This window comes from Podarcis pityusensis (assembly GCF_964106645.2).
Source record: "Podarcis pityusensis genome assembly, chromosome: 14".
Classification (NCBI taxonomy): domain Eukaryota; kingdom Metazoa; phylum Chordata; class Lepidosauria; order Squamata; family Lacertidae; genus Podarcis; species Podarcis pityusensis.
In genome coordinates, this window is record NC_138039.1 from 14,273,705 (window position 1) to 14,297,094 (window position 23,390).

At 43.3% G+C, this 23,390-nt stretch overlaps 2 protein-coding genes and 1 long non-coding RNA gene across 8 annotated transcripts in view; 2 read left to right on the forward strand and 1 right to left on the reverse strand.

Moving 5' to 3' along the window:
- TMC7 (transmembrane channel like 7) lies at positions 1–19,541 on the forward strand. 5 transcript variants are annotated; one of them, XM_080981048.1, is made up of 16 exons: positions 1–377; positions 2,720–2,963; positions 3,449–3,597; positions 4,799–4,966; positions 5,085–5,170; positions 6,665–6,810; positions 8,086–8,233; positions 9,146–9,319; positions 10,060–10,214; positions 10,874–10,991; positions 11,267–11,364; positions 13,000–13,183; positions 13,788–13,918; positions 14,706–14,861; positions 16,328–16,406; positions 17,785–19,541. In XM_080981048.1, exons 2-16 carry the CDS (start codon positions 2,794–2,796, stop codon positions 17,842–17,844), a joined length of 2,022 nt encoding a protein of 673 aa, XP_080837174.1. In that variant the 5' UTR covers positions 1–377; positions 2,720–2,793; the 3' UTR covers positions 17,845–19,541. The 5 variants fall into 5 exon arrangements, with proteins under 5 accessions (XP_080837174.1, XP_080837172.1, XP_080837173.1 ...); XM_080981046.1 differs by lacking the exon at positions 1–377 and adding an exon at positions 420–833; XM_080981047.1 differs by lacking the exon at positions 1–377 and adding an exon at positions 880–944.
- LOC308463135 overlaps positions 1–23,390 on the forward strand; it is an 83,035-nt gene that overhangs the window by 24,396 nt on the left and 35,249 nt on the right. The window lies entirely within an intron of this gene.
- Positions 18,356–23,390, reverse strand: part of LOC308462961 (uncharacterized protein) — a 20,374-nt gene continuing 15,339 nt past the window's right edge. The window contains exons 8-9 of one of the 2 annotated variants that reach the window (XR_013979427.1): positions 22,705–22,830; positions 18,356–21,315 (exon numbers count right to left, since the gene is read on the reverse strand). Coding sequence is in view for 1 of the 2 variants with exons in the window: in XM_080981054.1 (XP_080837180.1) it covers positions 21,219–21,315; positions 22,705–22,835 (228 nt within the window). In the remaining variant the exon portion in view is untranslated. Of the gene's footprint in view, positions 21,316–22,704; positions 22,836–23,390 lie in introns of both variants that reach the window. The other variant, XM_080981054.1, reaches the window with a different exon arrangement.

Here is a 23,390-nt window from a genome sequence, read left to right on the forward strand (position 1 = left end):
TATTGATAGTTTGCTCAGCTTAACAGATACTTTGCCAGACTTTATTTGCAGGGAGGTGTAAGCCCCTACAGTCCAAGGACAATTGGAAAGCTTTTCCCATTTTCCTTCCTCCTTGCAGAGAAATATTTGAGGTCTATTTAGGAAGAGTCAAAATGGCTTCAGGATTGCTCTCCTGTACTATTTTCAGACCATGTGGTTTATATACTTATGTGCCTGCCTTGTACATTCATGAACATTTATTCTATATCTGAGACCTCAGAATTCTGTTTAACACTAGTAAGTCCGTTTCCCATACAATTTGACACCAACGGTCCATGTTTACACCTGACAGGTGTCTCCAATGTCTATATGAGGCTATAAGGCTCCTGAAGAGTCAGGTGGATTATAATAATTGCTCTGTATAATGTTAATGGAGTCATGATTATCTTGGAAGGCGGCGCCAGTTCTGGGGGTGACTTTTAATACCTAAAACTTTCAAAAGGAAAAGGGAGAAGAGCCTCAAGCGTGAGCAACAACTCAAAACAAACGAACGTGGGTTTCGGGCAGCGGCGGCGTCACCACGAGGCGCTGAGGCCGCTCCCCGCCGGCCTCCCCTCACAACAATAATATCCGGCCCAGCCAGCAGCCGAGCTCGCTTCCATTGGCTCCCCCGGAGAGGGCCGGAAACAACCCGGTCAGGACTGGGCCGCGGCGGCGGCGGCGGCGGCGCCTCTCCTGAGGAAGGCGGCGGAGGGCTTTGTTTGCGACGACGGCGAGAGGCCGCCCGACAGCCAGCATGGGCGAGCAGCTGCAGGGTGCCGCGAGGCGGGACAGCCCCGGCTGGGGGAGCAACGGTGGGTCGAGGGCGGGACGGGGACGGCGTTGCCGGCCTCTTGGGTGTCTTACTTGGGAGAAAGTTCCGTTGAACAGCGCGGGTTTTGGTTTTTTACTCCCGCGTAAAACAAGTGAGCAACGGCGGCGACGGGTGTGGGCACTTTGGGGATGCGAAAGAGGTGGCAGGGAAGAGATGGGGGCTGCTCCTCGTTTGCTCTGGCTTCTTCTCAAGTGAGCCGAGTCCCCGTAGCTCACTTTTTGCAGGTTGCAACTCGTAAAGTTTGCTTTCTTGGGGAGTAAATAAAGCCCACGGGGTTCTATTCCCCTGTTGACCATGCTCACGAATGGGCCGGAGTTAGCCGTGGGTTGCAGCCAATGCTAGCCTTTGCTCAAAAGGTTAAAATAAATATGCACGACTAATTTCGGCCCTTTAATTTTCAACGGGTCGCCGCTGAGTTAAGTTCCGAGTGTGATGCAGCCCGCTGAGGTCACCTGGGCGTTGCTTCTGAGTAAACCTGCTCCGGGATCACGTTGCGACTCTGCGGAAAGCTTTTTTTTAAAAAAAAATGCTTCCGGTTAGAGCGAATTTGTGCTTTTAAAGGGGGTTCAAAATCAACAAAATGTTGGGTGCCTGAGGGTTTTGTCCTTCACGTCATCGTGGAGAGGCCTGAGTGGGTACCGTCTAAAAACTAACTAGAGAAACATTGGTTTATTTGTCACTGTGTAATAGCTCTGTTGGCTAGAAGTGCCACTTCAGATTTGTGAAATGGTTTAATTTAATAATGTGATCATTTTTAGCCGCCTCCTTTGGGGCCCATACCTAAGGCTCAGAGAGAGCTCATAATAATAAACATAACCAATGCCCTTTTAAAATGTGCTGAGGAAGGGGGATTCTTGGGTTGGTCTTTTTATTATGTATTTTGTGTTTTTATCTTGTAAACCACCCTGAGTCCTGTAGGTATAGGGCGGTATACAAATTTAATGATTAATAATAACAATAATATATGGTGTTGATAGCATTAATAGGAGTGATATTAATGTTAATTTAATAATGGGGTAGCTGCTAATTTATTAGTTTAGTGATACCTAAATTAGTCCAAAACAACGGCCGTGTTCACATGGTGAACTATGGCTTACCTGGACTTGCTGGCTCCCAATGAGATTGCTCCCTGGGCTTTTCAGGTCGGTGCAATGCAGCAGGTCAGTGCAATGGCAGCCTTACTGTGTCATCTGAACTCTGCATCATGGTTAAAGTCTCTTATCGTTAATCACTATCTGTAGCCAAGGTTTTCCTATGATTACAGGTCATGGTTAAGGATGCTTACTATGTGATGCAAACCAGGCATTGTAGCACATACCGTATTTTTCGCACCATAGGGCGCACCTAGTTTTTAGACGGGTAAATCAAAAAAAAAAAATCTCCCCCCCCCAGCCCCAAAGAGCAGCGTACAGGCTGTGCACAACCTCTCCCTGCCGGAGGGGTTGCGCGCGGCTATGGCACAAGCCAAGGCAGCCAGCGGGATGGATCCCGCTCGCTGCTTTGGCTTCCTCTTTAGCCCCGTGCAGCCTCTCCCTGCCGGAGGGGTTGCGCGTGGCTATGGCACAAGCCTCCATTCGCTCCATAGGACGCACACACATTTCCCCTCAATTTTTGGAGGGGAAAAACTGCGTCCAATAGAGCGAAAAATACGGTATATTGTACATGGGAACATGGCACACTTCATTCCCAACACCACCCCTCCCTCCATGGTGGATCATCTAGTGAAGTGCAGCCCCCTGCAATTGAGGCATATGCAGCTGTCCAGCCGACCAAACCTGAAACCTTGGCATCAGCACCATGCTTTAACCAACTAAGCTTGGGAGCTACCGGTAATTTGTTAACCTTTCCCCCCTTTTCTTTTTGCAGAGGTTTTCCTTCTTGACTCACAGTATGTAGCACCAACTGTTGCCTTTCTGCAAGAACTACCCAGTTACCAGTCTATGTTGAGGAGGAGAACTTCAGCTGGAGGATTGCGGGACTACCGCAGTTTAGCACGGACAGCTTCTGGCGAGACCAGCAGTCTCCTAGAAAGGGTTGGACCAGGAAGCCCAGGCTCTGCACAGCCGCTGAGAGAATATGCCTTAACTATCGCAGAGAAGAGAAGATTAAGGTTAGAGAGAGAAACTCTTTACGCTGTATAGTAGTTGTGGTAGTGGGATCCATTTCTGGGTAAAAATTGCTTCTGGGAAATGGATTTTATTAATTTCTAAAATTGTTTTTAAATGGCAGTAAGTCATTTTGCCTCCACCATGCTCCTAAGCATTAGTCCATGTTCAAGGAAGTTAGGTTAAGATGACGTAAGTAAAAGAATCCAAATCTTTGTGTTAAGATGAAAAATTAATTCCAAAAGTATAACCCTCCCCCTTCAGTTTATGATATAGGCAATGGCCATTCGCAGTTCTCACTCATGGTCCAACAGGCATGGAAATTGTAAGCTAAGGGATTTTTAACTTTATATGTTATATTGTAAACTGCTTTGGGATGCATCATGTGCAGTTGTTATTATTATTATTATTATTATTTTAATAATCCTGCATTTTCACCAGTTCTAAAATGAAACCCCCAATGTCATGTTATTTCGTTTTACCTTACTAGGGAAATTCAGGTGGCTAACATAAGATACCTGTCAGGTTGGCATCAGTGGAGGCAGATAAGTAGCAAATCATGGAAAAAAATTGTAGAGGATACCAGAGAACTGTCATCTTACTTTGAACTTTGGGGACATGACATCCGCAGTATTGAGGGTATGTTCTTTATTCATTTGTATGCTGCTTGATTTTGCTCCTTATTTTCATTGTCTTTTTCACATCTTTTATTCAGTTATTCAGTGGATTTATAAACTGGTTGACTGAGAAGCTCTCCACAAAGAAATTGCACAAATAAAATTGTAAATAAGACACAGCTAAAATCCACAAACAAATTAAACATAAAAATACAAAAAACCCTCTAGGTTAGATTACTGCAATGTGTTATTTACTGAGGCTGCCTTTGAAGATAGTGCAGAAACAGCAGCTTCTGCATAACATACAACACACGTTTCTCTCCCGATTCCTTCCCTTTTCAGCTCTCTGCCATTACAGTAACTAACTTGGCTTAAAACAGTAACACCAAAAGTACAATGCATTTAAATAAGCCAGTTTTAAAAAGAATGCACTAAACGTTCACAGACAGACAAATCTGTCACAAGTCACCCACCCCACAACTGCAGGATGAGGCAACTGTTCAGATCTTCAGGTGATGAGCTGAGCCTTGAAAAGAAGTTGTGAGAGTAAATGTCATTGCTTCAACTTCCTCCTTTATCTCTGTGTACTTTCGAAGTGGTGGGTGGAGGGAAGATAACCAGCCACCCTCAGAATCTCATGATGGAGGGAACAGTGAGGGGGGCAAATGCTTGGGGAAAACAAAAGTGTCTTTGCCTGGCAAAGGAAAGATTCCAGAGATGATGGCAGACAAGGCAACTTTGGAAGAGTGTTCCACAGCTGAGTGGGCTACCACTGAAGAGGTTTAGCATGTTGTCCAAACCTGGGATTGTGCTTAAAGTTTCTCCTGATTAACCATGATCTGTCACCAAAGTTTGGCGTTAAGGAGCAAAGATCTTGACCACAGTTCCAGGTTTGGACAATATCATAAGCCAAACCTTAGGTGCTGTGCTGAGCTAAAAAGCCTGTGAAGGAACCAAGTGGTTATAATCTGCTCCTTGGGAGGCAGTACATTCACACTAAGCCATGTACAATGGCTTGGCTTGGTTTGGCTTAGTATTATGTGCAAACTGAGGCCATTCAAAGGGCCCACCTTTCTTCCACTATGGAACTTGAGGCAGGGTACTTGGGGGTCTTCCGACCAGGCCCAGACCTTTTCCTTCAGCAAGGTGACTGCATCACGCGCGCACAGTTTTACAGTAACAGTAAATGTGTTCATTCATAAATTAAATCTTTCTTTTCATAGGGAAGTTTGGCACTGGGATCCAGTCTTACTTTTCCTTTCTACGATTCCTCGTGATCCTGAACGTTGTGATCTTTCTCCTTGTGTTCACCTTTATCACCCTTCCTAGTGCCTTTTACAAACATGGAACGGTCAATGGCAGCTACGTTCAACTTCCCCTGAAGAGCATAGGTAATACACTCTTCCTACTAACCTGTTTTCTGTTCGCAAGTACAGACATAGCAGATGAGCATTTGGCTGTTTTCACTCCTCCTGTTCCATTTATTTTCTTTTGATCTCTTATCTACAGAGCACCACTGCACAGTTTATGTTGTCAGTGGTACCAAGGGACTTATTTACTTCTACAGTTACGTTATAGATCTGCTGACTGGCACAGTAAGTATTTGGACATATATTGCTAAATCCAAAGAAGCAGATTAAAAAAACAAAACAAACGGGGAGGGTTTCATTAGGCGGTAGAAAGCCCACTCCCTCCCTCCACCTTCTGGGCAAAATGGTGAGGCTGCATTGGGCAGGGTAAATCTCTAAAGCTAAGCTCTTCAGAGTAGAGACTCTCAGGTTGTGTACACGTTGTGCAGTTAAAGTCAATTCGCCCCCTCAATGTATCCTGGGAACTGTAGTTTTGTTAAGGGTGCTGGGAATTTTAGCTCGGCAAGGCGTAAACTGCCATTCTCAGGATTCTTTGGGGGGTGGGGGGGAAATGTGCTTTAAGTGTATGGTGTGTGTCTAGCTTTACAATGCCATGCAAGCACTGGCCCATTGCTTCCTGTTCAACCAGCTTTGATCCATCGCCTTATATTTTGGCTTCCTTAGAACACATTAAACATAGTTCCCTTTGACAGGTAAAGATTTATCCCATTCAGTGCAGCCTTGCCGCTTGCTTGCTCACTCGTGCAGAGCCACTGCTTGCAGGTGCCTGAAGCCTGTGCATGTATTGGTTTATTAAGTAGATACTTGTTTTTCCGAATGCATCCATAATGTGCATGTGACATACATTACTGAATGCAGAACTTTGCATCCTGAGAACCCCTGCTTTAATTTTAAGTTTCTTGTCCTTCTAGCTGTAGCATTGTAAAACTGGTGTACAGTGGTACCTCTGGTTACGTACCTAATTCGTTCCGGAGGTCTGTTCTTAACCCGAAACTGTTCTTAACCTGAAGCACCACTTTAGCTAACGGGGCCTCCCGCTGCTGCCGCGCCGCAACTGCGTGATTTCTGTTCTCATCCTGAAGCAAAGTTCTTAACCCGAGGTACTATTTCTGGGTTAGTGGAGGCTGTAACCTGAAGCATATGTAACCTGAAGCGTCTGTAACCTGAGGTACCACTGTATTTAATTTTTACATTAAAAAAAATTACTTCAATGGAAGAGTTTTCCTCCAAAGAGTTAGGGCAATGTATATGGTTCCTGCCTCTCTTCCCTTTATAGACAGCTGTACTGCATAGGATGGCATCCAATGAAGTAGTTTCCTTAATGCAAGGACCTCGGACTGTGCAATAGAACTTCTCCCTCCCTCTACTTGGCCTCCCCCCCCCCCATGTTCCTCTTAAATCTGTGCTGGGGATTTCCCCAGCCCTCCAAGGAGGGCATGAGTGGAGTTTGAGGAGAGGTAGGGGAAGTTCTGTTTGTGCAAATGGAAATGCTTGTGCCAGTTGAGCTACTTCATTGGATACCACCCTTTGGGGCTCTTCCAGTTTATCTTGATTTACACAGTTGAAAGCTTTTCCTTATAGGTAAAGAGCTTTATTGGGGGTGCAACACCATTTGTTTTCAAATAGTTGCTTTTGGCACTTGGCAAAGACTCCAGAGCATGTCTGTAAACCGTTGTGTGCTTCTATGTAGTAACTTTCTTCTTTGCTAAATTCTTGCAGGGCTTTCTGGAAATGACTAGTCTCTTTTATGGCTATTACACAGTAGATACCATCTATTTTGGCTTCCTGAAATACCATGTGCCGCTTGCCTATTTGCTGACCACACTGGGTTACCTTTCATTAAGCTTTCTCTGGATCGTGAAAAGGTAAAGTTAGCTTGAAGTGTGCGCTGTGATGGCCCATTTGGGTCTTTTCCCTGCATTTCTCTTATTTCTTCATGATCTTTTCTCCTGTCACTATGGTTAATGTTCAACATACTTTAGTTATCCTTTATTTAGTTATCCTTTATTTATGCCGCAGGCACAATTCCTTTAAAAAAAAAAACCTTAGAGGGATTTGAGGAGGTCCTTGCTCTGCCAGTCTGGTCAGGAAGGTGGGCAGCCATTCCCTCTGGAGAAGCAGCAGTGCTAAAGGCCCCAGGAGGAAGTGCCATCTGATAGGTCAGGAATTCCCTTCACTCCCACCCCAGAGACTCTCTTACTTGATAAACTGGGCTGAAAATGATGCGGGTAATAAAACAGGCAAGGAGCTTCCCTGTGTTGTCTAGTAGTGCCTTTTGTAGGTTTGCAAAGGTCTCTTCTGCTTGAGTTCAACGAGACTTGCTTCCTAGTGAGAATGTGTAGAGTTGCACTCAGGGTCAGCCCACCCTTGAGACAAAATGAGGTGACTGCCTCAGGGATCAGGATCCACAGGGGCAGCTCCTGATGTGGATCTTCACTCACCCCCTTCTCTCGTGGTGAGGGGGGGAAACATTTTGTGGGTACTCTCAGGGGCTGGCCCTGATTGCAATCATGGCTTACTTCGTGGCAAGTAAGAGCTTTGCCTCGTAATCAGTAAATCCTTTTGTAGAAACTGGTGCTGGATTGTATCACTAGAGACTGCTGGGGGGTGGGTACCAAATATTTCAGTGCTCCCCAGCTTTAAAAAAACCTGCATACCTGCTTTCTCCCTGACATTCTCAAGATGCACATCTTTACACTTGGTGTATATTTGGACCCACCCTATTCTTCCTATCGTAATTCATTAAAACTGTTTTCAGTGTTGTATTTTTAATTGTTGTGACCCACCCTGGAACCTTGGGGTGAAGGGTGGGGAATATATCAAATTGATAATAATTCTAGGGAGTGTTTATAGATAGGTAGATAGTCAGACATTTAGAAATATTTTGTTTTCAGCTGAAGCTATACAGTAGAGCAACAGGAAAACCATGAAATGCTTTTTGTCTGTTTCATCCCCTAATGGTGTAATCCTATGCAGAGTTACTTTGGAGGAAATTCAAATGAATTAAGCAGCACTTAATTCTGAGTGTCCATGGGTAGGATCTGGCTGTGAATGAGTATACTCTTCCATGTATTTGTACAAATGGGAAAATCTTTAAGTTGCTAATCAAGCATTTCATTTTTTGGGGATGCTTTTTCCAGATCTGTCGATGGATTCAAACAAAGCTTGGTACGCAACGACGATCAGTTTCAGAGTTACTGCAACAAAATATTTGCTGGCTGGGATTTCTGTATTACGGATGTAAATGCTGCACGGCTCAAGCATAGCAGCTTGCACTATGAGCTTAAAGTGAGTGTACCATTCCGTCTCTTTATAATGTTCAGCCTGTGACTTGCCATTGCAAATGTACCCCAAACAGTACTACCTAAACACCAGAGGGAGGCAGCAGCAGGTCTGGGGAACTCCCAAGGTTTGCAGAATTGCAAAAAAGGGGGGAATACTTTTAGGGAGGGTAGGGGGCAAAACCAGTGGAGAATGCTCAGTGACCATGGAATGCTGTCTGACTTGTGGAGGTGTGGGTGGGAAACCAGGTGTGGGTGGAACAAATGAAATGGAGTGGCCAGAATCTTGAGCAGCAGAACTCTATATTGCAATTTTTTCCTGCAGGGGGCTTGTGTGTATCTCTCCCTCCCCCCCAAAAAACACCACCCATGCTTCATGCATTGAAGGGAGTTGGACTAGATGACTCTCATGGTCCCTACCTACAATTCTATAATTATATGATCTATGTCAAACTGGGCTATGTGTCATAATGCACATAATACCTCAATTAAAGTGAGAGAGAAATCTAAATAAATAGTGGTGAGTGAATCATAGCATAAACAACATGTAAGAAAAATTGAGAAACTACTCTTACTGTGCAAGCCTGTCTGAGCCTTCCGTGTTCAGTGGGGCTTACTCCCAGGGTGTAGAATAAATAGCAATATAGCAGAGGTGGATGAGAGGCTTCAGCAGAATGTCTCCGGCATCACATTTGGCTGCTTTGCCACCAACAGAAGAGTTAAATGCTGTTTTTAATTCTGAATATAAAATTGTTGTAAGCTGCCCTGAAACTTTGCTCATGAAGGGTAGGTAATATGTTTAGTCATAAGAATAATAAAGAATGTTGTTAATCTGTTGTTAGCCTCCTTAGGGATCATTTGACAAAAGTTGGGGTTTAGTTTTAAAAAATAACATTGGTAAATGAATTTCTGTTTACAGACTGACTTGGAGGAAGAGAGACTAAGGCAGAAGGTTGCAGAAAGGACCACCAGAGAGAAAATACGCATCTATTGCTTGAGAATATTCCTAAACTGCGTTGTCCTAGCTGTTTTGTCAGCTTGCTTTTATTCTATCTATAGAGCAACAGTCTACTCACAAGAAAACATTTCCAATGTAAGTGGCATGGCAGATTTTTATAAACAAATCTCTCCAGGCAGGGCAAGCAATGGGAATAACTGTCGCCATTTCCAAGGAGTTGTAATTTCACTACAAATATGGTGCCTCCCTGGAGAATTTATCAGAATGTCCAGTTTAAACTCTGAAAAGCTGTTATTAGCAGTAGAACAGTTGTGGAGAGGAACGAAGATGCCAGAAAGGGAGGCTGATGAGCTTAGGAATTGTGCACCTTCCCACACAAGCAAGAGGCAGACACTTTGGGGAACTTAAAAGTACATTCATGGGAGTTTTGCAGCTGGTGTCTTGTGTGCAGATACGGGGATGCTATCAGCTAGAGAGAAGTACACAGCAGAGGGAATAGCTGACAAAACTAAAGAATCAGGGACCAAGTGTATTTCCATCTGCTGGGAAAGAAGCTGTAGTTGCTACTGTAAGATCAGGTCAGCAGGAAACAGGTCTTGACGAGTTGCAAGTTGAAAGTTTCTATGCTCTGCCTCCATGTTTTGAGACAGTAATACTTCTGAATACCAGCTGCTGGAAGCCACAGGAGGAGAGAGGGCTCTTGTACTTGGGTTCTGCTTGCTGGTTTCCCATGGGCATCTGCTTGGACACAATGGGTGTGAGAACAGGATGCTGGACTAGATTGGCAATTAGCCCATCTTATGTTCTTATGAGTTCTGCAACTAACCAGAGAAACGACTCCTCCCTTTGCTTTTGCTTTCTTTCTCTCTCTGCAGGACCACAAACAGAGATTTGACGATAACCTCATAGTACAGTACTTACCGTCTATGGTGATTACGATGGCCAACTTTATTGCCCCGTTAATTTTTTCAGTTCTCATCAAATTTGAAGACTACTCGCCAGCCTTTGAAATCCGGTTAACGCTGATGAGGTAAGCACCCGCGCTGCTTGATTCCGTAACACAATATCAAAATAGAACCTTTTTCCAACTCTGTGCACCTGCCGCCACCTATTCTGGTGTTCTTAGGTCTGGTAGCGCCTTGTGGCTGGTTGGGCTTCTCTAATTGTGTGTTGCCAAATGGTCACTCTTTGTGCTTCTAGGTTCATAGCTGCTTCCAAAATTGAGTTGGGTGACCAAGCATCATGCCACACCCTGATGACAACTTGCAGGAATAGAAATAATAGAGTTATCTCTGCTGCTCTGGGCAAGTGAGAGAGCAGAACACTTTGGCATGTTGACTCCTCACTTCTAAGAGATCATGGCAGCAGCTTTAAAACCATGGATTGGCTGTGGGGAAAGGAAGAGAGGTGGATCAAGGGCCCAGTAGGAGGGGAGATTCTACGAGATTCCATCATGGATTGAAACTGATGAAATGGGAGGGAGGGATCCGTCCCTAAGCATTCTGTGCAGAATCACCTTAGCCAGTTGGCTCCCTCTCCTTGACCTTTTGCATTAGAATGCCTAAAGCTGCATATTTTAACTCATGGATATCTTTTGCTTTTTTGTAATCAAGCCCCTGGTATTGCAAAATCCCCATAGTATAAAAATTGGACAATTCATTGGTGTGTTCCTTCCATTTTGTTTTGAAGGTGTGTCTTTGTGAGGCTGGCCAACATTGGTGTTCTCTTGTTCTCACTGTGGACTCGAATCAGGTCCTGTACTAATGCAAAATGCATGGCCTGTGGATACAACTATCAGCTCTACCCTGTAAGTAGATATACATGTGAACTAAAATTGAGACGTTGAAACAAGGTCTCCCTTTCCATTGACTGTCCTTAAGCCCCTCTTGGAACCAAAGGAACCCTGGCAGAAACTGCTCACCAAAGTGAAAAGCTTTACAGCTGTACTTGCCCACATTCGGTTTCCAGTAGCTTTGTGAATTTTGTTTTAGTGAGATGACAATGCAGTGGTGTTTTATGATAATCTTAAAACATAATAATCAGCTGAATTTATTTTGATAAACCCTTTTCTTTTCCTTTCAGTGCTGGGAATCTCGAGTTGGCCAGGAAATGTATAAGCTGATGATCTTTGACTTCATCATAATATTTGCTATTACAGTCTTTATTGACTTTCCAAGAAAGTGAGTATAAACTTCAGTGAAGAGGTATTTCCTTTCTTTACAGTTGAAACACAATTTAAGACCAAGACAACAATGCCCATTTACACCACAAAGAACTCATAACCCACCTACTTTCAGCAGCCAGAAACACCATAACCAGACACTGGAGAGACCTGTCAGGAGTAAGCATGGACCAATGGTACCAAATAGTATGGGAAACAGCTTTACTAGAAAAATTAACTAATAAACTGAAACTGACACAGGGACAAACAGAAGAAGACGCCTTCACCCCGGTATGGCTCCCCTTTATCACATACACAGCCCAACAAGACAATGACAATAATCCACCAACAGCATACAAATCAATATGTCTAACCTTATCCAAAACACCCACTCACCTCACTCACACACGAAAACAAAGATCACCACAGCCAATCACACCCTAGGCCAACCCCAACCTCTCTCACCACCAAAGGAACACAAGTAACGCTGACACCAAACTCTACATGCATTAAGCATAATAGAAACGTCACCACCCGACCCCACCCCCATCCATCTTCCCTCCCCCCTCCCCCTTTCTTTTTCCTTTCTTTCTTTTTTTTTTTCCTTCTCCCCCTAATGCCTCAACAAATGAAATGGATTTGTAAAAATGTTACATGGAAAAAAAATACGAGGCATTACACTTACTTCTGTAAAACAAGAAAATCCTTAATAAAAATATTAGAAAAAAAAACAAAAACACAATTTAAGACCAAAAGTAACCACTTTCAGTTTTGTTTTGTTTTAAAAAATGCTGTTTCCTGTAATGTCTAAACTTGGGTATCTGTAGTTTGTGAGAAATGCTGTGCTAGCAAGAAAAGCCAGAATCATAATGGTCACTTCAGGTCCTTGCTTGTTGTGAAACCATTGCTACTTTAAGCAAACCACGGTTGCCTGAGTTTGAACATCACAGGGAATTGCAGTTAGTGGATACCTCTAATCTCCTGGTGGGCATGAAAGAAGGGGAGGGGTCTGGGAACCATAGGCTCCCAAGGCTTTACTGCATCTCATTTGTAGAGAAACCATTGTTTCCTGTTCTGCCTAACTTAGTCCAAAATACTTAAGCTTCCCCTTGTGAATCCTTTATTAAAAGATGAAGTACAAAAGTAAGAGATTTTTGAAAATATTAAGCGGTATTTAAGCAAATAACTGAGCCACAAACCATAGATAAACCTTGGTTAGTTTGGATGGAGCTAAACGACGAGCCTCAGTTTGGCTGACATGCTATGCTAAACCCTGGCTTAGCTCATCATGCTGTAGCAGCAGGACAACCTAGGAGGAGGAGTAATGGGACCATGAACTTCACTCTTGGAACTTGCACGTTCATGCTAAGTGTGTATGAACTTGGGACAATATTTTTTGGGGGGGGGACAGCCTCAAATCTCATCATGGCAATAAGGGTGCCACGGGTTAGGTTCAAGAGCAACCTCGGAAATAATTTTTCATTTGTTTCCGATCTGGCAACATTTGCTTAACCCCACATTTCTGCACCATGCACTACCTGGCTAGCTACGAATGCAGTTATGTTTCTGATATTTTATTTCTATAAATGATGAAAAGGTTTATTTAGTTTTATTGCTGGACTGTAAAGTAGGGCTTTTTTATTACTGTTCCTAGGTTGATGGTTACCTATTGCTCATATAAGGCCTTCCGGTGGTGTGGTCTGCAGGAGTTTGCCATCCCTGACAACGTACTGGAAATTGTTTATGGGCAAACTATCTGTTGGATTGGGACTTTCTATTGTCCTCTTCTCCCTGCCATCGCAGCAGTAAAATATTTTGTCGTCTTTTACATTAAAAAGGTACCTGGTCTTTTTAATGCTGACTATTGCCTAGGTGTATCTGTAACTACAGTTTTAAAAATTTCCCCCCTGCACCGGACTTGTAAAGGGAGGAGTTGCAGAACAACAATTTTTGCTCTTGTGCAAATTCCTTACTTGTTTCTCTTCAGTCAGGTACAGAGGGGGGTGGAGCTTGCGGCCCTTTGCATGTTAATTGTATTACAATTTGAATTCTGTGCAGTACAATAAAATATAACAGAAGAAAGAAAAGGAAAATGCAATTAAAAAGCATACGGCATCTAGCGCAGTGCATTACAATGACCACATTGAGGCTGTCAGAAATTTTAAGTCTGGGGAAAGATGTCTGGGGACCACAGGAATAGAGGTTAGAATAGGAATCCACAACTGGACGTTGCTGGGTAAAATCTGGCCCTTCAGGGTTAGGCCTGAGCCTCACTTGCTAGCCCAGATAGGTGAACCAGCAAGAAGGTGCTGGTTCAAATGACATTGGGAGTTACTGACAGGTGATTGGTGTGTGGGTGTGGCCTTCCTGCTATGCAAAGCTAGTTCCTCTCCAGGAGCCCAAACTCCTGGCACCTGGGCTGAGCTCTTCTCTTCTTTCCAGATTAGTCTAATGCATACATGCAAGCCTTCAACGCGGCCCTTCAGAGCGTCCAGCTCCAACTTTTTCTTCCTGGTGGTGCTCTTGATTGGCCTCATTCTAGCTTTCATTCCGTTGGGACTCAGCATGACGCAGTAAGTAGTCCTTTTAATACAGCTTTGCCTCTCTGTTACTGTGTAGCTGGGAGGGGAAATGGGTCTATCCAAGTCCACTTATGTGCCAATGTTCAAAATCATAAGTTGTGATGACAGCTTATTTCACTGTAGAAATGGTCAGGGGAAAGTACACACGAGCTAAAAAGCCTTGGAAAATAAAAAGGAATTTTCCTAGTGCTTAACAAACATTTTTATAGGTGTCATATAAGCCTTTCTGGGGGCATGGGAGAGTTTCCCAAGCAGAAAGGCTCTCCCCTGTCTCATTTCAGAGTGTGGGGGCACATCTGCCTTCTGAATGGGGGCTCCTGCTATCGGAGGACACTGGAGTAGGGCTTCATTATGAATCAACCTAGACCCCTCTATCATCGTTTCCATGTGCCCCCCTCTATGGGAGGTCGGGAGGATGGCAACACAAGAATGGGCCTTCTCAGTGGTGGCTCCCTGCTTGTGGAATGCTCTCCCCAGGGAGGCTCACCTGGTACCATCATTAATTTCCTTAAGTCACCAGGCAAAAGCATTCCTTTTCTGACAGGCCTTTTGCTTTTAATTATTTGTGGCCTTCTTCAGCGGGTGGGATGTTTTAGTTCTGTCTTTTAAAAATATGATCAAGTTTTATATTGTTTTAGTTTCATGCTGGTTTTAATGTATCCGTTACTTTGTCATTATTGTAAGACATTTTGAGTTACTTTTGCATTAAAAAATGACTAATAAGCTTAGTTAATAGTAATTTTCTTGCCCATACTTCCTTCCTTCCCCGCTTAAACAGCATTCCCTCCTCAAAAGCATGTGGGCCTTTTGTGAATGTTAACCGTTCGTGGGATGTCATAGAACATACGGCGCATCATTTTCCACCAGTATTGCAGAAGGTTCTGAATGGCATTGTATCGGAAGCATTTGCAGTGCCTTTCTTTATGGTTGTCTGGTAAGCACTGGCCAGGCTGGCCTTGATCTCTTCCATGTTGTTCTTCGGTGTTGTCTGGGGTCAATAGAAAAATGTTCCCAGTACACAGCTATTGGATCATGTTCCAATGTAAATGTACCAGATTATTTTTGCGGGGGGGCGGGGATGCTGAGCACTGCTATGCAGAAGCAACCATTGGATATTTAGTTGAAACAGTTCATACTGCTGGTGTTTCTGCAAGTATGATATCCATATGATATTGTAAAAATAGAAAAAGATCTACTGTATCTTAATAATGTGTCCAACTGCCACCCTTTCCCCCTCTAACTGACAATCGCTTAGCACTATATAGAGCAGTGTTTTTGTAGCTGGTATTCTTACATTGTGCATGATACCGCAGTTGTGTGCTGGAAGCACTATTTTATTAATGTCACTGCTGTTCCTTTGTTTATTTAAAGGATTTTTGCCCTGCTCTTCAGCGGCAAAGGCTCCGAGAGCAGCTTATACTTCAATAATAAAAAAAAGGCCATTCCTCTTCTCAAGCTTAGAATACTGGTCCCTTGTTTAGCTTCAGTTGCTGAGGTCACCATTGGCAGGCATCTGCTGTGGAGAAAGCAGCGTGGACAGTGTTGCAGCCTTTGCTAGGATTGAGTGTCCCATGTACGTTTGAAGCTGCCCTGTACTGGGAGGCCACCGGGCTGACTGGCCCTGTACTGGGAAGGACTAGCTTGGGCAAAAGACTCCTTAGGTTAGGGTTTTCTAAGCAGGGACTAGATAAGGATGCAGTAGCCATGGATTCCCTACATTGGTTGGGAGTTGGACTAAAAGACCTTTTGAGATCCTTTCCAACTCTGATTCTGTTGTTGAGTTTGATTGACATCAGACCTCCAAGGCCTCCAGCACTGGTCCCCTTGCCCACCCCTGCTGCCTTTTAGATCCTTACATGCAGCCCCAATTATAGCAGTCTTTTGACACAGCAATGCCTCTCTTCTCGTGGATTTCATTGTTCAAATACTAAGAAGAATGTAGTTGATGAAGGGCTCACGCCTTGGATGCAGATGGTCCCAGGTTCAGTCCTTGGTATCTCCAGTTCAAAAGGTTGGGTGGCAGCTGGCAGGAAAGACCCCCTGCATGAAGGCCTGGAGAGCAGCTGCCAAGTCAAAGACGACAACACTGAGTTAGATGGGCAAAGAGCTTGAGCTCGTATAGGGCAGCTTCCTGTATAAATGCAGAAAAAGGTCATTGGTTAGTTAATATGTTTATGGCCCTAAACATCCATGATAAACATTAAATTGCTATTGGAGACAGATTACTGGGCTCGAGGAACTCGTCATCTGTCTTGTTGAAGTTGTTCCTGCATTTGGTAGCTTGGGAATCCTTACTATTATTTCATATGTATCTCAATCTTCTGGATGCTGTTTTACAAAACTTGGGCCTGCATCAGTATTAAACTGTCCTGATGTTTGTGTTTCTCCCTTGTTTTACAGCCTTATTATGTTTTATTTCATTGCCTTGGCTGGAGCACATAAACGAGTTGTCAATCAACTCAGGGAACAATTAGTTATGGTAAGTTTAAATCAGTGCTTCATCTCCCCTCCCCAAATACTGCATGCACAAGTTGTCCTGACAGTCCAATGTATGATGAGAGCCATCTTTTTTTTTTAACCTGCTAAATATTTGTTGTGGGATCATATGAAGTCAAATTAATACCTTGGACAGATTACTCACATGGGATGTCAACCAAGGCCGTTGCTTTGTGTAATTAACTCCTAGGCCCCACTGTCATTCAGTGAACTCTGCAAGAGTTTGGCAGGGTTGCTTTTCCCCCCTGTGTGTTTTACATATTTTGCCTCTTTAAAATGGTGCACTGTGTTTTTGTTTTAGCTTCAATCTTGATGGCTAGAAATACATTTCTGGGCTTCAGAGAGCACTACAAGCTGCAACCCATGAAGTCCAAGGCTTACACCAGCCTTTGCCAACCTGGTGCCCTCCAGATGTTGGACTACAACTCCCACTAGCTGTCCTGGTGGGAGCTGATAGGAGCTGTAGTCCCAGCATTTGTGGATTAGCCTGTGGCATTATTATGGCGCAAGTATCTGAGCACAGTCTTCTCTGGGCTTCAGTAAGGCAGGAAATCATAATGAATGGAGTAGAAACTGAAGTCTGGCAACACTCTAAGGAGTAACAGGCTGAAGAGTGGCAACAGGAATTTTGAGGGAAGTGGAAGGTTGTCCTTGACCAACTGACCTCCGGGAAGTGTCACCCAAAGTTTCTGCCAGTTTGCATGTTGCAGAGTAAAGAGCTGCAGTACACAGTTTTTTAAAAAATGAAAATATATGCATGCATTTCTTTATTCAGAGCCAACTGCTGTTCAGTCACTGTGCTTTTGCTTAGGTTAAGGGTAGGGATGTTCTTGGTTGCCAGCTCCCATTGGCCCCAGCCAGCATGATCAATGGCATAGGTAGGCAAACTAAGGCCCGGGGGCCGGATCCGGCCCAATTGCCTTCTAAATCCGGCCCACAGATGGTCCAGGAATCAGCGTGTTTTTACATGAGTAGAATGTGTCCTTTTATTTAAAATGCATCTCTGGGTTATTTGTGGGGCCTGCCTGGTGTTTTTACATGAACAGAATGTGTCCTTTTATTTAAAATGCATCTCTGGGTTATTTGTGGGGCTTGGGAATTCGTTCATTCCCCCCCCCCAAAAAAAAATATAGTCCGGCTCCCCACAAGGTCTGAGGGACAGTGGACTAGCCCCCTGCTGAAAAAGTTTGCTGACCCCTGATCAGTGGTCAGGGATGATGAGTTCAGTAATATCTGGAGAGGCCATAGGCTCCCCACTCTAGTTTAGATCTTGCTTGGTAGAGGAATTGCACTTTATATTGAAGAACTTTAAATACTCTGTTTATTGTATTCCCCACCCCACCACCCAATTACTGCCTTAGGAGAGTCGTGACAAGCTCTTCCTGATCAGGAAGCTAACTGAAGCACAGAGACTTAGCTGAGGTGCTTTTTCATGCCGCTGCCTTTGGAGTCGTTTTTTTGGAGCTGCTGTTTAGGGGATGCTAAAAAGAGAAGAAATCTAGTGCCTTGAGCCAAGTGACTTGGAACTTCATCCTTGGACCAGTTTAACTTGCAGTAGATGTGGGTCTCCTGCAGCTGTTCCAATATCTGTGTCCGGATACGGGGCTGGTGTGCATAAGTGAGTTGTTGATCAACTCAGGGAGCCATTTATCATGTTGACCTGTTAGGCTTTTCATTGAGCATGCACCCCGTTTATACAGGATTTCTGTATTTCTGTTTGTGCAGAATTGACTCTTAAAAATCGTGCTCAGAGTCTCTACCATTGTAGAGGTCTTTGTGAGGTTGTATCTTTATTTTCAATGTTTACACTTTAAGCCTCTGTTTTTCCTGCGTGTTTTAAAACTGTTGTGAACTGCCTTCCCTGTCCTGACCAGGAAGCTCTTTGTAAAGGGTTCTCAGTGTTGTTTTCAATGCCATTCCTTTTTTTATTAAAAAAATAATCAACTTTTATTTATCAGTTTTACTTAATAACATGTAAGTACATCATTCCTGATGGTAACTGCCTGGGTCTGTGCTGGTTCAGTCATATAGCAGAGTGTATGCAGTGAAATGTAGTCCTTCTAGTCTTCTTTGATGGAGAGGCTTGGTTGATTACCTGTCCAGAACTTGGTATGTGCTTGAGGAAGGGAAGATACATTACCTGTCTTCAAGTACAACCCTCCCCCCCCAAAAAAAATTTTAGGGCGATTATCTCTGCTGCCCCAAATCTTCCTGAAGACTTGGCTGGGTATAAACTAGGCATGTATTGTGCTTCAACCCAGAATCTGACTTCTGTTGATTTACTCTGCCAGATGGTTGGATTTTGCATACTAGATAAGAACGGCTTTATGCTGAAGCCTATATACGTGCCCCAACTATATACTTTCTTTTGTTTTAATTGCTGCTTTAGGAGAGCTGTGACAAACTCTTCCTAATCAAAAAGCCAATGGAACCTCAGAGGCATAGCTGTGAAGCTCTGCCCATAGGTGCCCATGGTTCATGCGGTCCATGGCCATCTATAGAAACCACTTAAATCCAGGGTTGGAAAGTTGTGGTCCTCCAGATGTTGTTAAGACTACAGCTCCCAACATCCCTGGCTGTTGGTCTTGCTGCGTGGGGCTGATGGGAATTGGAGTCCAACATCTGGAAGGCCACAGGTTCCTTACTCCTTCTGTATTCACTGGGTATAAATATAAGCGGCAGGGGACAGGAAAATGCTGATAGCATTATGCTTCAAAACGAACGTGTAGATGCTCAAGTCATTAAGTTGAAACAAAAAGATTTTTTGGAATGAGATGGGGGTGGAAGAAAGGATGTATTGAGGTAGGTTTGCAACTATATAGTTACTCAGAATCCTCAGAAACCTTGGTTTTTCAAATTGTAGAAGGGTCAGACTATCAGGTAACAGCCAGATCCTTGGCTGGAGTTAATTGCTGTGTTGAAATAGAAGCCAAGGGTTTGCTCATCTTTGGCCCTTATTAAGTAGCCATGTTTTCTCACTCTATTTCCATTTTGGATAAGCATTAATTGTTGCATTAAATGGCACACTTCAGAGGTACTTAAAAACAAAGAAAGAAAGAAATATTATAAAAATGGTAATGTATATATTAATTAATGCTAATAAATATATTACAGCTGCTTTATGGAGTGTTGGCTTTTATTTCTCTTTAACTACATTATTCAGCTTTGTCAAATCATATTACCCAAGGGTCAAGCTTTCAGCACAACATTAAAGCAACAACAGTTGAACACTTCAAAATCATGTTTGCAAAACACAGGGCATAATCTGACCAAAGTTTAAAAACACTTAGTCTTCTTTCAAGGGGATAGCAGTATTTTGTCCTTATTTCTGAGCCTGGAGGAAGATTCTAGTCAGTCTAAAGTAGTGGTTCTCAGGGGGGGAAATTCTGAGCCACACTTTCAGAATAAAAATCTGCTTGTACCACACCAATTTTTTTATTGATAAGGAATACATTGGAAAACAAAAAGAAACAAATCCTAGCAGTGCTTGATTTATAACATACAACACAATTACTTTATAATATGACCGTGGGACGTTCATAAGATACTAAACAACACAGCTACATAAGAACTTGAATCATTCCCAAAATATAATTATAAATGAGTCTCTTACATATGTACCTTAAGTATGTTTTTTAGAAAAGGTAAAGGACCCCTGGATGGTCACCTTTTACCTTAAGTATGCGTACAAACTCAGAGGTGTGAACTTGCTTTTGCTGGGTAATCTTGATATTAGGTCTAATTTGAGACAAATTCATCTCCTCAACACAAGGAAGCCTTTCTCTTTTCTGATCTTTAATATTTGGAAGACCCTGTTCACAATAATACGTTGTAAAGAACTGTAGAAGAATAGCCAATGCTCTTGAAGAGAGACATGGATAGATATCCCCCACCACCACTACCACCAAAAAAAGAAGTTTTCTACTATGCTACTCTGAAATGTTTAAATGTTTCTTTGATTGTCCTTGAATCTTCCCGCAGTACTTGCCATCCTTTCCTGCCAAACCCCTTGAGAACCACCGGTCTTAAAAGAACTTCACAAAGTGCAGTGTTGAACTATCAGATTTGCTTCTGTTGAGAGTCATCCATTTAGATGGTTTTTAAAAAGGGAGGGAGATTCACAAAGGATAATGCTGTCAGTGGTTTCTAGATGTGATGGCAATCTGCAGCCTCCCGGTTCAGAGGCAACATGCCACCGAGTACAAGTTGTTGGAAAACAATGGTTGTGTGAGGGCTGTTTTGCTCATGTCCTTCTTGCAGTCTTCATGAGAGGCATCTGTTGGTTACTGGGACTATACAGACCTTTGTTCTGATCCAGCAGGGCTCTTCTTAAAATAATTTCAAAATCTTCCAACACTGGGGATTAAACTGTCTTAAAAAATCAGAGCTCAGTCCCGTCGATTTCAAGAGTCTCTGGACATTATGGGCAGATTTTGTTTAGAGGTCAGTTCATCTTTCAATCTTTTAAGAAGATTCCCACAGTGGAAACAGGTTTTTCGTTTCAGGTGGGTGATTTTATCAGCTGTCAAGATTACAAAAATAAAACGGCACTCTATTCATACCTGACGCAAGCATCAGCCTGGGCAGACAGTCACTGAAATTGGAGAGGCATTGGGAGAAAAATGCATTTGAGATCTAAATGCTACTGATTTGATTTCCATGAACATAGCGAATAATGCATTAAACAATCACAAGCAGAGTGGTAAAAAAGAGTGGTGGCTACCATGCCTTTTTTATGACGAGGAAAGAGATGAGCCAACAATTAATGTGGTCCTCTTGGAGTTGGGGATCTGCACTAAAATGACTGGGGGAAGTGAGAAAAATAAACTATTTGATTGACGCAGGTACCCTCAGTTCCATGATCCAAGTCTCTTCTCGTCTCAGTGGGAGACCTGAAGGGAGAAAAAGCAAAGATTACAAAATGGACTTAGACAGGGAGAAAATGACTGGCTAGGCCACGGGTCAGCAAACTTTTTCAGCAGGGGGCCGGTCCACTGTTCCTCAGACCTTATGGGGGGCCGGACTATATTAAGAAAAAGAAAAAAGAACTAATTCCTATGCCCCACAAATAACCCAGAGATGCATTTTAAATAAAAGGACACATTCTGCTCATGTAAAAACACGCTGATTCCCAGACCATCCGTGGGCTGGATTGAGAAGGCGATTGGGCTGGATTTGGCCCCTGGGCCTTAGTTTGTCTACCCATGGGCTAGGCTATGATGTAGCTCAGATGGCAAAACTGTTATTCAGTGAAAGAAGGTGGATCATCCTTGCACTAAACTAAAGGAAAATCAAACCCGACCAAAGCCACTCCCCTTGCTTTGCTCTGTAGACTCTTCAACCAAACAAGGAAGTAAAACTGAAACATAATGTTAGGGTACGTGGAGATTAAGGAAGCGAAACTGAGCATTAAGCTTAATTTGCAGGCGTGAGAGACACAACAAAAGTAACCTTACTACCCTTCACAGCAAGGAGCACTTTTTAAAAAGACCTTCTGAATGCTTCCTCTTCCCATCTGATCACTGCCCAGGAAAAAAAAGGTGGTGGGTTTTGTTTGGTACTGCCCTGTGTCCCTAAAATTAGCCATAGATCCCAAGTATTTAAAAGCCTTAAAGGTACTCCACTCTGAACCAAATAACACACATACAAACAACTACATGAGACCACATGTTATTCAGACATTACTCTTGAACCAGTGCATTCACCAGAAGCCAGTCCAAGCATGCTTTCCAGAATTCTGTAAGCTGAGCTTTGGCAGACATGCGTGGGGAGGGTATCTGTAAGCGGGAGGCAGCCACATAATGCTTTTCTGCACACTTTAATAATGTGGATATACTGCACAGATGTGAACAAGAGGATGAGCTTTCAGACAACCTTAAGAGCTTTGGGGATGAAGTGCTTTCTCACATGTACAGGATTCATCGAATCATAGAAACTTAGAGTTGGAAGGGACCCCAAGGGTCATCCAGTCCAACCCGCTGCAGTGCAGAAATATCAGCTAAAGCATCCATGGCAGATTCAGTCTCTACTTCTTCCTTTGCTTTTACCCTGCCTGAATGGCCAGATGTTAATGGCAAGAAAGGGCTGCTAACTCATTAGTCATCCATATGTTGAATATAAGTGGGTGGCGGGAGAGTGGTGGTGGTTATTGCTAGGCATAATCTCTCTGGCCAAACTATGAAACCGTGATGTTACAGCACACCTGGAAACATCTAGACTAGAGTATTGTATTTTTAAAAATTCAAAATTGTCATTCGCCAACAGAATTAAAGTTTTCATACCTTGGCTTTTTGCTTTCTTGACGGAACCTATCTTGACATGTGGTGGTCTCTTCTGGCGTCACCTTCCGAAGTTTCTGAACAAGAAGTTCCATGCTAGGGTCAGTGTTGTTTTCCTCCTTGCTGTTTCTGCTCTAGGATTAAAAGTACATGTAGGTAACATTTAGGTAATAGGGAGATAACATAGATTTCTGTTGGAAATGATAGATTATCCCTAATTCAGATGTCAGGGCAGTTCCTATGGAGGAGATCTTCTGGCCCAGGGTTAAGAAGACTTCAGGCTCGCTGGAACTATTTTGTATTTTACACAGCCCCCAAGATCTAACAGCTAGAGCCAGGTGTGTGTAAATATGTGCACACAGTTCAGCAAAAGTATGTCTCTTTCACATGAAGTACGTATGTTGTGTAGCAGAGGTAAAATCTTTAAAAACAGGCACCTTGGATGAATTTTCACAATAAACGGGATGCCCTGTTCTAGTGCATATAAATAGGTTGACAAACATATATTTAGCCCTGGAGAGAGAAGACTGAATGGGAACAGTAATCACCATCTATTTAAACTCTATAAAATTGCAGGAGGCAGCTGTTTACATCAGTGTCTGCCATAGATCAACATAATTAGATCTACTGCTTATGCTGTCCAGCTCTTATGTCATAGACCAGGGGCTGCCAACATCATGCCGTCCAGT

Bases quoted from the DNA above. Each gene is read 5' to 3' on its own strand.
- TMC7 (XM_080981046.1), top strand. From the start codon at position 776: ATGGGCGAGCAGCTGCAGGGTGCCGCGAGGCGGGACAGCCCCGGCTGG. The intron at 3,598-4,798 runs GTATGTTCTTTA...TTCTTTTCATAG, and splicing joins TGACATCCGCAGTATTGAGG to GGAAGTTTGGCACTGGGATC. The intron at 8,234-9,145 runs GTGAGTGTACCA...TTCTGTTTACAG, and splicing joins GCTTGCACTATGAGCTTAAA to ACTGACTTGGAGGAAGAGAG.